This window comes from Otolemur garnettii, unplaced genomic scaffold, assembly GCF_000181295.1.
Source record: "Otolemur garnettii isolate 467f Iridium unplaced genomic scaffold, OtoGar3 scaffold00096, whole genome shotgun sequence".
NCBI classification, from domain to species: Eukaryota; Metazoa; Chordata; class Mammalia; order Primates; family Galagidae; genus Otolemur; species Otolemur garnettii.
The window spans coordinates 7,943,572-7,958,415 of NW_003852491.1; the positions used below are offsets into that span (position 1 = coordinate 7,943,572).

Consider the following 14,844-nt stretch of genomic DNA (forward strand, 5'->3'; position numbering starts at 1 on the left):
GCTAATTTTGTTTTTTAAAGATACAGGGTCTCACTGTGTTGCTCAGACTGGTCTGGAAATCCTGGACTCAAGTAATCCTCTGGTCTTGGCCTACCCAAATTGCTAATATTACAGTTGTAAGCCACTGCCACACCTGGCCCTTTTAATTCTATTCTAAGAAAAATTGCATTAAACATCTGATATAAATTAAAATTTTTTTTTCTGATATAAATCATTATTTTTTCTTTTTTGAGACAGAGTCACACTTTGTTGCCCTTGGTAGAGTGCCATGGCATCATAGCTTACAGCAACCTCAAACTCTTGGGCTTAAGCAATTCTCTTGCTTCAGCCTCCCAGGTAGGTGGGACTACAGGTGCCTCCCACAATGCCTGGCTATTTTCAGAAATGGGCGTCTCACTCTGGCTCAGGCTGGTCTCAAACATGTGAGTTCAGGCAATCCACCCACCTTGGCCTCCCAAGTGGTGGGATTATAGGCGTGAGCCATCTCGTCCAGCCTCTCTGATATAAATCTTAATTAACATTGGCTTCCAGGCAGTGCCCGTAGCTCCATGGGTAGGGTGCCAGCCACATACACCAAGGCTGGAGGGTTCAAACCTAGCTGGGCCAGCTGAACAACAATGACAACAGCAACAAAATAAAATAGCTGGGCGTTGTGGCAGGTGACAATAGTCCCAGCTGCTTGGGAGGCTGAGGCAAGAGAATCACTTGAGCCCAGGAGTTTGAAGTTGCTGTGAGCTGTGATACCATGGCACTCTACCGAGGGTGACATACTGAGGCTCTGTCTCAAAACAAAACAAAACAAAACATTGGCTTCCAGGTCAGAAACATGAGGGAGTAAAGAGGCCTATCATGAACTACAAGCACATGCTTTAACTAAAGGCAGCAACTTCTTGTTCCTGCTGACCCTTGCCCTTTGAGAAGGTGGGCCACTGCTGGCCAGACTCTCTGGTTTTCAAGATAAGCCAGAAGTTTACGTTTTCACACAATTTCTCTATTTTTAGTGTTAATAACTAGTTTACAAAATTAAAAGCAGCATGCTGGCCACAGAAAATCTGTCTGGAGTCGGCATTTCATACAAGGCTACAGTTGGGGTTTTGGGCCTCAAGTAAAAAGCTAAGAAGGCTGAAGATAAAACCTTGGAGAGCACTGTTACCTGTTGGGCTTGCAGAGGAAGAGAAATGCAGGAAGAGACAGGGAATGGACAGTGGAAAAGGAGGGAGGACTAGGAGCAGGGATGGCAACTAAGGAGACTTTGAAGAGTGTGAGGTCCTTGTGTTATGGAACTCAGGAGAGGTCCACTAAGAGAGAGATAAGCCTGGAGAAATGGTCAGTTGATGTAGCCTTTTTTTTCTTTTTTTGAGACCGAGCCTTACTCTGTTGCCCTAGGCTAGAGTGTCAGTCTAGCTCACAGCAACCTCAAACTCCTGGGTTCAAGCAATCCACCTGCCTCAGCCACCTGAGTATCTGGGACTGCAGGTGACCACCAAAATAGAAAAATGATTTTTCTATTTTTATTTTTTTTGAGACAGAGTCTCACTATGTCACCCTAGGTAGAGTGCCATGCCCGTCACAGCTCACAGCAACCTCAAACTCTTAAGCTCAAGCGATTCTCTTGCCTCAGCCTCCCAAGTAGCTGAGACCACAGGTGCCCACCACAAAGCCGGGCCATTTTTTTTTTTTTTTGTTTTTGGTTGCAGTTGTAGTTGTCTAGCAGGCTTAGGCCGGGCTCAAACCCGCCACCTTTGTTGTATGTAGCTGGTGCCCTACTCACTGAGCTATGGGTTTTGAGCCTATTTTTTTTAGGCAGAGTTGAGCCTATTTTTAGTTTTTTGAGACAGAGTCTCACTCTGTTACCCTTGGTAGAGTGCAGTGGCATCACAGCTCACAGCAACCTCCAACTCTTAGGCTTAAGCAACTCTCTTGCCTCAGCCTCCCAAGTAGCTGGGACTACAGGTGCCTGCCACAATACCCAGCTATTTTTTTGCTGTAGTTGTTTAGTTGGCCTGGACCGGGTTCGAACCTGCCACTCTCCGGTGTATGTGGCTGGCACCTTAACCACTGTGCTGGAGCCCAGAGTTGATTTTTCTACTTGTAGTAGAGAGAAGGGTGTCACTCTTGCTTAGGCTGGTTTTGAACACCTGAGTTCAAGAGATCTTCCTGCCTAGGCCTCCCACAGTGCCAAGATTACAGGTATGAGCCACCACACTCCACCTCCTGCTTGTTTTTCTAAGGCCCTATCAAGTAAGTAGTAGAGAACCCAAAAATAACGCATTTACACAAGGTTTAAGTGGTTTCAAAATGCACAAATAGGGCCAGGCAAGGTGGTTCATGCCTGTAATCCCAACACTCTGAGAGGCCTAGGCAAGTGAATACCTGAGCTCAGGAGTTGGAGACCAGAGCAAGAGGAAGACCAATTACCAAGACTAGCCAGGCATTGTGACAGGAGCCTGTAGTCCCAGCTATGCAGGAGATTGAGGCAAGAGGATCACTTTAGCCCAAGAGTTCAGGGTTGCTGCCAGCTATTACACCGTGGCAGTTTATCTAGGGCGACAGAGTAAGATTGCAAGAAAACTCCCGGCTGAGTGCTCTTATCTCAATGGTTAGGGCGCCAGCCATGTACACGGGGGCTGGCGGGTTCAAACCCGGCCTGGGCTTGCTAAAACAACTGCAACTACAACAAACTATAGCCGGGCATTAGTGAGATTGTCTCAAAAAAAAAAAAAAAAAGAAATAACAGGAAAACTCCCCCCCAAAAAACAGCACACACACACACACAAAACCCCAATAATTTCTTTCCTATCACAATCTTGTGCAGGAGGTAAAAATATCTCCATTTTGTAGATAAGGGATAGGGAGAAGTGGCTTACGCCTGTAATCCTAGTACTCTGGCAGACGCAGGTGGGAGGATAGCTTGAGCTCAAGTGTTCAAGACCAGCCTAAGGGGCAGTGCTGTGGCTCAGCGAGTAGGGCACCGGCCCCATACACCGAGGGTGGTGGGTTCAAACCCGGCACAAGCCAAACTGCAACAAAAATATAGCCGGGCGTTGTGGTGGACGCCTGTAGTCCCAGCTGCTCCGGAGGCTGAGGCAAGAGAATCGCCTAAGCCCAGGAGCTGGAGGTTGCTGTATGCAGTGATGCTACAGCACTCGACCGAGGGCAAGAAAGTGAAACTCTGTCTCTAAAAAAAAGAAACAAACAAACAAACAAAAAACACACACAAAAAACTTGCCGGGCATACTAGTATACCCTGTAGTCCCTGGTACTCAGGAGGCTGAGGCTGGAAGATTCCTTGAACCCAGGACTTTAAGGTTGCTGTGAGCTAGGCTGACACAGGGCCCTCTAGTCTGGGGGAACAGACTGAGGTTCTGGCTCAAAAAGAAAAAAAAAAAAAAGAAAAAGAAAAACAACTAGCGGGTTCGTTGTCGTCAAAAGTCTGGACAACCTAAATCTAATGTCGACGCTGTCTGAGCCTACTGAGGGCCCGAACTTTCCCTCCCCGCGGCTAGTTAGGGGCAAAGCCGTGGGGGTTTGGTTGAGAGTTCAGCGCTGGACCAGACTAACACCCTAGGGCCCAAGCTACAATTCATGCTTTCTTTCGGGTCAAACGTCACAATCCCCAAATTCCGTTACGGTCTGAAGGAAAGGCAACCCGGAAAGACTATGAAAGGAAAACCGAGGCGCAAGGAGAGAGAGGGTCTGCTTGTTGCTGGGGGCGGAACGACAGATCCAGAAATGGAGGTTGGTATCTACAACCACAGTGCGTTTGATACAGTGGAAGAACAATGAAGGGTAGGAGATAGCCATCCTGAGTGAAAGTGGGACCCAGAAAAAGGGGTCAGCCACAATAATCTCGGTTCCCACTCTTAAAAACTCCCGATTCAAACACAGTTCTGTCCGCAGACGTCCGGGGCCCCTCGCCCCGCCCCCAGCGGGAGATCAGACAGTACCACAATGACTTTACAGGGAGGAGTAATGTTAAGCTAGTCCTGGAGAGGAAACATAAATTCCTATAAGAAAAAATATTATTATCCATATTATTAAAAAACATTGTTTTAAGTTAATATGTTTCTCTTTTGTCTCCTCAGATGCTCTAAACTCCTTAAGAAATGATGGGATTCCATCCCTTCTCTCCCGTTTCTTTTCTCACTTGGTACATTCCTCCGCGGTACGTAGGCGGGGGGAGGCGTACATAAACCTCGACGCAAGAGGCGGGGCTGTTTAGTCCTCGAGGCGTCGGTGCTCTGCGGTGTTGGAATTTTGTTGCTCGTTGGCCGGTACGCGCGTGCGCGGACATGGCCTCAAACGGTAGGTAAGGGCGCGAGGCGGTAGTGGCGCGCCGGTCCGAGGCCTCGTTCCCTCCCACCAGGGCTTCTGATTTTCGCTAGGACGGACGGCGATCGCGTGTGGGATCTCTTCGTACCACTGTGGCGGGAAGTGGGGAGTTGGGTGGAAGGGGGAGGCCGGTGTCGCCATTTTGTTTCATTCCTCTGGCGCCTCTCGTGCGGGGCGGGAAGTCTTCTCTTCGCAGTTTATTTGATGTCAGGGTTGGGAGGGATACTTCCTGGTGATTTGAAATGTAAGGTAAAGATAGAAATTACCGAGCCCTGTAGCCTAAGTTCTCACAGCCAGCCCCAAGCTCGGGCCCGCTTTGTCGCAGTGCTGCATCCGGGCACTTGGTGCGCGCACGCGCTCTGTTGGCCCCTCCCCCCTTTCTCGCGGCGCGTATTCCACTTCCCCGCCTCGTGTTTGTCTGGCTTTTTGTCGCGAGAGGCTTCGCGGAAGATTTCGGAGCTAGTGTCCCGCGTGGGGTTCAGCCCCCCAGGGTCTCTTGGGAAGGGGCGGGACCACCCGGTTCCCGCCTTGGTTGCCACGCGGCCGGGGGCGGAGGCTCGAGACTGGGGACGCGCGCCCGCTTAACGGTTTTGGGGGTAGGGATTGACCAACGGACTCGGGCACCCTCGAAGGGTTTCCCGCCTGTTTCTAATTTCTGTGGTGGGAACTGCAAGAATGGCAGGCCCAGACCACACCCTTTCCTGCCCCTTTGGCCTTTTTCTCCAGGTTTCCCCAACGGAGGGGACTACCTGATCTTACCAGTGAGTTTTTAGTGTGATACCTTTGGTTGGCCGGGTCTCCCCACAGCTCAGAGGAAGGCAGGGTAGAAGAGAAAACGGAATCATTGGAAGCCACAGGGCTGGGAACTTGAGTACCGGTTGACTTTCGCCTCCTGAAGCGAGGGAACACTTCGATGGAGATCTGTCATTTGGGGTTAAGGGGTTCTCTTGTTTTGGTTGCCTGACTTTACACTAAAAGCTCACTTTAGGTAGGTCAGAGGGGAAGAATGCCGTTTGAGAAATTCTTGTTCTTTGGATCTTGGTTGAGTGTGGAGGCCACATTCTGAATATTGCTGTCTGGGTCTGGAATCCAGACCTGTGCTACTTAGTATCTCTGTCACTTGGGGCAGATTTACTGACTCTCAAGTCCTGATGATAATGCCTTTTTGGTGGAAATGAAACGTACCTAGAATGTTTTGGAGCATTTCCCGAATTGAATTGATTTTGCAGAAAATAGTAGCTGTCCACTGAGACACTTGGTTTTTCCAATAGTTAGGGTTTCTTAGTTTCTAGAAATTAGTTTTTTTTTTTTTTTTTTTGCTTTGTTGTAAGATAACTTGACTGATACGAACATAGAACATATGATCTGTTTTTCTTGCCAGTGTCTTAATGGAGGAATTTAAGCCCTATGAATGTCTTTTTTTTTTTTATTTGGGGACCCCCGTGCTTATGTAATTAATTAGCTATTCTGCTTTAGCTTGGTGGCTCATGCCTGTAATCTTAGGACTCTGGAAGGATGAGGTGAGTGGAGTGCTTGAACCCAGAAGTTTGAGACCACCCTGACCAAGACTCTACTAAAAATAAACTAGCAGAGGGTTGTGGTGGGTGTCTGTATTTCCAGGTTACTTGGGAAGCTGAGGCAGTAAGATTGCTTGAACCTAGGAGTTGGAGGTTGTTGTGAGCTATGACACTACAGCACTCCACTGAGGATTACATTAAGACCCTGTCTCAATAAAAATGGTGGCTGAAAGTAATGTAATTTTTTTCCTCTTTCCTTTTTGCAGACTATACCCAACAAGCAACCCAAAGGTGAGTACCATTTTTGGACTTTAAAAATTTGTAGAGGGTAAGGATGGTGAAAATATCTTTTATTGATTCTACTGTTTCTCTTTTTCTCCAGCTATGGGTCCTACCCCACCCAGCCTGGGCAGGGCTACTCCCAACAGAGCAATCAGCCCTATGGACAGCAGAGTTACAGTGGTTATGGCCAGTCAGATACTTCAGGCTATGGCCAGAGCAGCTATGGTTCTTATGGACAGACCCAGAACAGTGAGTCTCTTAGTGGGTCACCCCACCTCTTCCTGGTTTCTGAATGTTACTTTTCTTAAACCTGAGCAGTGCTGAAATGTTGAAGCTATCCTGTGTTTTTCTCTACCTTGTCTATGATTCTTAGAAGTCCTTGGAGTAAGTCTTTTCAGACAAAAATGATTCTTAGAAGTCCTTGGAGTAAGTCTTTTCAGACAAAAAATGTTTATTGATTTGTAATTCTATTATCTCTTATTTCTGGTGTTTCTTCTTCCTTTTTTTTTTTTTTGGTAGGGCAGCAGGGTTTTAATAAGTTGCCGAGGCTAGTTTTGGACTCCTGCGATGGAGTGTCTGATCCTCCTGCCTCAGCCTCCTTAGTAGCTGGAATTACAGGCTTGTACTATCATGCCTGGCTTGACTTTTTACTTTTGTATTTATGCTGGAGCTTTTCCTGTTTCTTCTCTTAGCATGAAAGAGGGCATATTCCTTAAAGGAAGAACTAGTGGGCTCAGCGCCTGTGGCTCAATCAGCTGGGGCGCCAGCCACGTACACCTAGGGTGGCGGGTTCGAATCCCCAGCCTGGGCCTGCCAAGCAACAATGATGGCTGCAATCAAATGGCCGGACGTTGTGGCAGGCGCCTGTGGTCCCAGCTGCTTGGGAGGTTGAGGCAGGAGACTCGCTTGAGCCCAGGGGTTGGAGGTTGCTGTGAGCTGTGATGCCATGGCACTCTGCCCAGGGGGATAGCTTGAGGCTCTGTCTCAAAAAAAAAAAAAAAAAGGAAGAACTAGTGATAGGCTGATTCTTAATATGGAGAAAATGGTTTGCATAAAGATGTTTTGAAGTCACGGTGCCATATATCATGTAACATAAGGAAGTAGAATTTGCTCAAAGGTTCTGAAGTGTAAATAACTAATGTGGGTTGTTCTGTATATACTGTACACATACCAGCGCGTTATAATGTTGTTAATGAATAGGGATCTTTGGGTTGTGATTAGAGGGTGGCTCTTTTCTTTTTTTTTTGAGATGGGAGCCTCAAGCTGTCCCTGCTGGGTAGAGTGCTGTGACATCACAGCTCACAGCAACCTCCAACTCCTGGGCTCAAGCGAGTCTCCTGCCTCAGCCTCCCAAGTAGCTGGGACCACAGGCGCCCGCCACAATGCCCGGCTATTTTTTGGTTGCAGCCGTTGTTGTTTGGTGGGCCCAGGCTGGATTTGAACCCACCACCTTGGGTGTATGTGGCTGGTGCCTTAGCCACTTGAGCCACAGGTGCCGAGCCTAGAGGGTGGCTCTTGAGACTGGCTTTGGAATAGGTAGGATGAAATTGGAACCGTCCTAGAGTTGGTAGGAGTTAGAGCGTTTAGTGTTTAAAAGAAGGGTAACTTCCTGGGCGGCACTTGTGGCTCAGTGAGTAGAGCACCGGCTGTATATAATGAGGGTGGTGGGTTCGAACCTGGCCCTGGCCAAACTGCGACAAAAAAATAGCTGGGTGTTGTGGATGCCTGTGGTCCTGTAGTCACACCTACTCAGGAGGTTGAGGCAAGAGACTCGCCTAAGCCCAAGAGCTAGAGGTTGCTGTGAGCCTATGAGGGACGCCATAGTACTCTACTGAGGGCGACAAAGTGAGACTGCCTTAAAAAAAAAAAAAGAAGGGTAACATCTTAGACTATGAGTCGCAAAATTAACATTTTCTAAGAGGCTGACTTTTCAAGTATGGGTGAATATTGGGTAGTATTTTTTTCAGCCCATTCCTTGCTTTTTCTCCTTTCTTAGAGCTGTTATGATTCCTTTTTTCTTTTCCTTTTAGCAGGTTATAGCACTCAGTCAACTCCCCAGGGATATGGCTCAACTGGTGGCTATGGCAGTAGCCAGAGTTCTCAGTCATCTTATGGGCAGCAGTCCTCTTATCCTGGCTATGGCCAGCAGCCAGCTCCTAGCAGCACCTCGGGAAGGTAAGGTGTAGGGGGCAGGTTGAAGATAAGGGTGAATTGATAGGGAATGATAAAATGATGAGCAATCGAAGCAATTATGAGGAATAATTGGGGATAGTGGAGTTGGCATTGAGTATAGAGAATGGGATATACTAAAAGTGAAAGGAAGTTTTGCGTATTCTGGGATTATGATTGTTCTCTTTTTTGGTTCCTTTAGTTACGGCGGCAGTTCTCAGAGCAGCAGCTATGGACAGCCCCCAAGTGGGGGCTATGGCCAACAGTCCAGCTATGGCGGACAGCAGCAGAGCTACGGGCAACAGCAAAGCTATAATCCCCCTCAGGGCTATGGACAACAGAACCAGTACAACAGTAGCAGTGGAGGTGGTGGTGGAGGGGGTGGTGGAGGTGAGATGCCTTCAGCTTTGTCTCTTACTTATTTTCTATAAGGTTTTGTATTCTGTTGTTTGGCCCTTGTCCTAAGGGGTTGCTTTTTTGTTTCCTAGCTCTCTTATTTCTGTTGTCCTTTGTGTCCTGGTACTGTTAAACCCTTTTTTGTGTTACTTTACTGTTTTTTTGTTGTTAAAGCATTCTTTCTTTTCTGACAGGTAACTATGGCCAAGATCAGTCCTCCATGAGTGGTGGCAGTGGTGGTTATGGCAGTCAGGACCAGAGTGGTGGTGGCGGTGGCTACGGGGGAGGCCAACAGGACCGCGGGGGACGCGGCAGGGGCGGTGGCGGTGGTTACAACCGCAGCAGTGGTGGCTATGAACCCAGAGGTCGTGGAGGTGGCCGTGGAGGCAGAGGCGGCATGGGGTAGGTGTCTTGTGAGCCAGGGAGTATGTTTGGTTGGGCGTGTGGAGGGTTGCATGAATCTTCCCTGATACTAGTCCCTAGTGCATTGTTTAGTATTCTTGTTATCTAGGAATTTATGAGGGCTTTGGTTTGGAGACAGTGACTGTTTCTGTGTATATCCCTATTTTATTCTTGTGAGACCATGGGAGCCTTCCCATGCACACCACTGAATAGAGAATTGAATATTGACACTTTTATTTCCAAAGAAAAAATGTATAGATATGTATGGATTGGAGTCATTGATATCCTAGGCAGGAAACATGGAAGTATAGACTTCTTTGTCTGCAAGGGAAACCGATGATCCCACTCCTGGGAAAGTAGGGAAACTTGGTATGTGCATTCCCATGTGTCCTTTGAGGGAGTTGGTAATGGTTAACCTGACTTCAGCTTCCAGGAATTGGCTATCTTGTAGTCCTTTGAATCCACGAGCTTGATTTGGACTAATTCAACTGACATTGAATTTGTGTGTGACTTGGTTTATGGGGTCATCTGACTGAAGTGTGCAGACCTTTGGGGCAAAATTACACTTGACAGTAGTATCCCATGTATTTGTTCCACTGTCTGCCTTTCCCTGGTTACTTAAAAAAACATCAGTTTGTCCAACTGGACCTTCCTTCCCTTTCTGCTGAAGTTGATTTGTAGTAAAACCTTAGATTTGATGTTAAAACAGTTGTCAAATCTGTTGATAAATATGATTTGAACAACCTTACTTTGTCCCCTTGAAAAAGGGGAGGTTTGTCAGTGTTACTCTTTTTGGGAAAAAGTAGGTTTTTAGAATGAGTTTTGTATATGGTAAGTATTCAGAGGAGGGTGGGGGCAATCTCAAAGACGTACAAAAATAAGGAAAACTCTGTTGTGTGCGTGTGTTTAATGCAAAACTTTGAAAAGAAAAGCAACTGTTATGTGACTGTTAACTTGCTCTGCATTTTATGTGCCACAGGTATGAAAGGTGACATTGCAAAATACTCCGCTCTTCTCACAGTGTAGAAGGGGTGACCCCGGGGGAGGGGGAGATCAAAACAGCTCAGTAGTTAGGACAGGGCTTAGCTAAGTTTGTCTTGCTTTAAGGGGAAATTGCCTTTGGTTTTGACTTTTTATGGAATGGGGTTGGGTGTGCTTGCTGCTTTCAAAGCAAAAACCACAAAAATGTGTTCAGGGCTACCCCAGCCTGGTGTGAAATGTCTTCTGGTTAAATTGGGGGTAGGGTTTTTAAACCACCTACTGGGTTGTCAACCACTCACGACAAGAGGAAAAAAGCATCTGCTACATCGGAAGAACGACCAAGGAAAATGGGTTATTTTTTTTCCAGAGGAAATAGACATATATACTCTTTTAAAGCAAAATCTTTAAAAACTGTGTCTGAGAAATTGCACACGTGTGTGTGATATGCTCAAAGGTCAGACAAGGGTTGGTCAGGAAGGGATGTATTTTAGTAGCCACTTGTATCTTTTTCCAAAAACACCTACCCATGTTTGGGGAATGTTAAACAAAATCAAAAAAAACAAAAAAAAAAAAACAAAAAAAAAACACGCCCTTTTGTAGCCGTTGGAAGCTTCATGTCCTTTCTTCTAACTTGTCTTCTCCAGCGGAAGTGACCGTGGTGGCTTCAATAAATTTGGTGGTAAGTGAACAGAGTTTACAAAATTCCCAACTCCCAGCAATGCTTTGTCTGATTGTTCATTTGCAGATGTCTTAGCGTGTTAATTTAAGTGTCAAAGGTTTTGAAGTGTCCAGAACCACCTCCAGAAAGGGGTGGGAGAGAATGCCCTCTGCTGCCAGATGTGTGCTAATCTTGAGGCAGGCAGGGGTATGACTCAGAAGTCATCTGGTACCAAATTGGTTTGACCCAGGTTAACAAGAGGTGTTTAGTAGGCCTCTGACAGGGGTATTGCCACACGTGGCACTTAGTGTCCACCATCATGAGAAACTGGAGTGTGTGTGCTGGAACACATGGTGCCAACTTGGCTTTAGGATCCTTTTGATCAATGTGTCCAAGGCTAGTGTGTGTGTGTGTGTGTATGTGTGTGGCAACTTCCAAATGTTTTAATTCTGGGAGAGGGATGTGAAATACTGCCCTACCCTGAGGATGGTGAAGTTGGTATATATTTATATATTAAGTACTGAATGGTGTCAATGCAATTTTACATGTATGGACTTAATTCAGATGGGCAAATAGAAATTAGCTCTGGAAAGGAAGGTGTGGACTACTTCAAGAAAGATTGGGAGCATGTGTGGCTCATGGGAAATAACCAGGTCTTAAACAGCGCAAACTGAATTCATGGAAAAAATGGCAAATTTGAGAAGTCTCCCAGTAAGCTGGAACTTTTCTGGTTTGGTTAACTAACAAAAGGTTTCTTGATTTGTCTCAACATTTAAAGCCAAAGGCTTGGGTTCATAACTTAGGTGTCATTGCGTTGGGTATAATATTTCTATATGGCAAATTCAGATAAACATTGGTCAAAGATGATTTCTTGGGAAAAAAAAAAGTAGAGGCTGCATTACGGAAATAAGATTTCTGGTCTGTTCCCTGGGACATGCTTTAAAATACAATAGCTATTATGTATGTGTTTTATTTTCATGTGTTTTTGGGGAAACATAACATGGTGTTAAGAATGGTTTCTAAAGACAAAATTAAAAATTGTTCCACAAGGGATAAGTGTCTTTGGTGTTAAAAGTTTGGAGAAACTGGATGGATGCACATCACATTGCTGGTGGTGAGCCCATATCTCTCTGGAGTGAGAGAACAGGGCTAAGCTTTGAGTTGGTTTGTTAACTTTAATGGGTCTATCCCCCTCCTCTCATCTGTGCTGAGGACATTTCCCAGCATTTTCTGAAGTGTGGAGTTGTCCCTATGGGGACTCAAGTTACATATCTTAAAGAGAGGGGTCTGTGTCTTTCCTAGCCCTGCCTAGGATTTTCTCCTCTGGGCAGACAACCCAGGACAGGGTTTGGAGTGAGGCTGTGAGCACTTAACTGATATTTTTGCAAGAGTTTGGATTTGGTGTTGATTTTTTCCCCATTTTTCCTGTTGACTAACAGCTCCTCTTTTCCTTGTTTTTGTTTTTTTCTTTTCCTTTTTTTCCATGCACTTAAGGCCCTCGGGACCAAGGATCACGTCATGACTCAGGTGAGTCTATAGGTGGCATGAAAGAGTGGCTAAAATGGTGTTAAGAGTTTTCTTGGCTGGATGTGGTAGTGCATTCTTGTAGTCCCAGCTATTTGGGAGGCTGAGACAGGAGGATTGCTTGAGAGTTCAGGAGTTCTGGACTGTATGTGCTATGCCAATCGAGCGTCCACACAAAGTTCAGCCTCGATCTGGTGACCTCCTGGGATGGAGGGAGGGGGCGCGACACCAGGTTGCCTAAGGAGGGGTGAACTGGCCCAGGTTGGAAATGGAGCAGGTTAAAACTCCTATGCTGATCAGTAGTGGGATCGTACCTGTGAATAGCCACTGTACTCCAGCCTGGGCAATATAGTGAGACCCTGTCTAGGGGGGTGGGGGGGGTGGGGAGACTTTTCCTGGATATTCTTTGAAACTTAAAAAATGGAAACTGAAAGAATTGGTAGAGAAAAAAGAAGGGAGTTCAGGTGTACCTTTCTTTAGTTAGCAGTGGTTCCTAAATGACTGTATGCTGTATCAGAAATCTGATTTATGGGTTCATTCTTTCCTGTGTAATTTAGAAGCCTAAGAATCTGCATGTCTAACAAGTCTCAGGTAATGTTAATACATCTGTGGACCACACTCCAGAGGTGTTGATCTAAAGCAGTGGTTTTTTTTTTTTTTTTAAGAGATAGAGTCTCACTTTGTTGCCCTCGGTAGAGTGCTGTGGCATCACAGCTCACAGCTCACAGCAACCTCCAACTCCTGGGCTTAGGTGATTCTCCTGCCTCAGCCTCCCGAGTACCTGGGACCACAGGCGCCCGCCACAACCTCTGGCTATTTTTTGTTGCAGTTTGGCTGCGGCCGGGTTTGAACCTGCCGCCCTCGGTATATGGGGCCCTACTCACTCGCTGAGCCACAGGTGCCGCCCTTAAGCAGTGGTTTTTTTTTTTTGAGACAGAGCCTCAAGCTATCCCCCTGAGTAGAGTGCCATGGCATCACAGCTCATAGCAACCTCCAACTCCTGGGCTCAAGCGAGTCTCCTGCCTCAGCTTCCCAAGTAGCTGGGACTACAGGCGCCCGCCTGGCCTTTTTTTTTTTTTTTTTTGGTTGCAGCCATCATTGTTGTTTGGCGGGCCTGGGCTCGGGATTCGAACCCACCACCACCTTAGGTGTATGTGGCTGGCGCCTTAGCCGCTTGAGCTACAGGTGCCGAGCCAAGCAGTGGTTTTTTAAAATGTAAATCATGTCAAATTGGTGAACAAAACTAGAGAGCAAAATACCCCATAGCATCACATCTTAAAGGGAAACATTTAATCAATGTTTTGAAGGTATTAATGTTTGTTTAATGGAAAATAGGTTTAATGTTCAATGGAAAAAGGTTTCTTAAATTGAAAGTTGATAAGCCGGTGTGCTTTGTTATGGGGTCTTGGGCAATTAAATTGGAGCCCTGGTTTATATACTATGGTGTATTAATGTGTTTCAGAGGGTAGTTGTAAAACTAAATCTAAAATTTATGAACGTGGCCTGCATGTAAGTTCTCCAATGTTAAAGTAGAAGGGATATGGATGGCTTAAATTACCTAACCTGAACCATAATGTTATTGATTTGCTTGACTGACAATTAAGTCATTTGGATAAGTTTTTTACTCTTGAAGTTTAATGTCAAATGCTTCTTAGATTGAATCATCTGTTTTACTTTTTCTTTATCATTGTTTTTACTTTTTGTTTTCCTTCCTTATTTCACTTTTGTTTTACCTTTGCTTTTCAAATTTGCATTTCTTTCTGTGTTCAACAAGCAGAACAAGATAATTCAGACAACAACACCATCTTTGTGCAAGGCCTGGGCGAGAATGTTACAATTGAGTCTGTGGCTGATTACTTCAAACAGATCGGTATTATTAAGGTAATTGTGGAGTATGGGTACTTTTCCGTCATAGTTGCAGGCTTTTGGATTTCACACATTAGTAAAACAAATTTTATTGGTTGTTAGTTAATTTGTTGAGGAAAGCTCATAAGCTGTTTTTTTTTTTTCCTTCTTTTTCATGGCTAGCAGTAGTGTCATAGCTCACTGCAGCCTTAAACTTCTGGATTCCTGAATAGAGTTTGTCTTAGTAAAAGTATCACAAGAACGGAAAAACAAATACCCAATGTACTCAGTACTAATATGAAGCCAGTTGATGATCTTAATGCAGGCCCACATAAGAGAAAAACTCAGTTCAAATTGTAGGGTGAAAGATTGAGGGAGGATGAAGGAGGGTGGAGAGAGGGGAGTGTGCTCCCACTTAATGGACACAGTGTAAGTATTGGCACATCTTTTGGGTGTGAGCTACAATTACAAGAGGGATTCTGCGTAACATGCAATATTATAATCTAGTTGTTTGTACCCTCACGTTAACCTGAAGTTAAAAAAACAAAAACCAAAAGTCTCTTGGACTCACTGATGCTTCTGAATAGCTAGCTGGGAGAAGTAGTTTGTGCCACTGTGCCTGGTTAGTTTTTCTATTTACTTTGTTGTTGTTGTTGTTGTTGTTTGCAGCAGTCTTGTCTGTGTTGTATATCACACCTCATAGCAACCTCATACTCTTGGGCTTAAGTGATTCTTTTG

At 45.6% G+C, this 14,844-nt stretch overlaps 1 protein-coding gene across 1 annotated transcript in view; it reads left to right on the top strand.

The window, feature by feature from the left end:
* The first annotated feature begins 4,193 nt into the window (after positions 1-4,193).
* Positions 4,194-14,844, top strand: part of FUS (FUS RNA binding protein) — a 12,547-nt gene continuing 1,896 nt past the window's right edge. Inside the window, exons 1-9 of the mRNA XM_012808895.2 lie at positions 4,194-4,305; positions 6,116-6,140; positions 6,232-6,380; positions 8,162-8,306; positions 8,503-8,690; positions 8,891-9,098; positions 10,724-10,758; positions 12,232-12,264; positions 14,039-14,142. Of these exons, the coding sequence (XP_012664349.1) occupies positions 4,293-4,305; positions 6,116-6,140; positions 6,232-6,380; positions 8,162-8,306; positions 8,503-8,690; positions 8,891-9,098; positions 10,724-10,758; positions 12,232-12,264; positions 14,039-14,142 (900 nt within the window). The 5' untranslated portion in view covers positions 4,194-4,292. The remainder of the gene's footprint in view (positions 4,306-6,115; positions 6,141-6,231; positions 6,381-8,161; positions 8,307-8,502; positions 8,691-8,890; positions 9,099-10,723; positions 10,759-12,231; positions 12,265-14,038; positions 14,143-14,844) is intronic.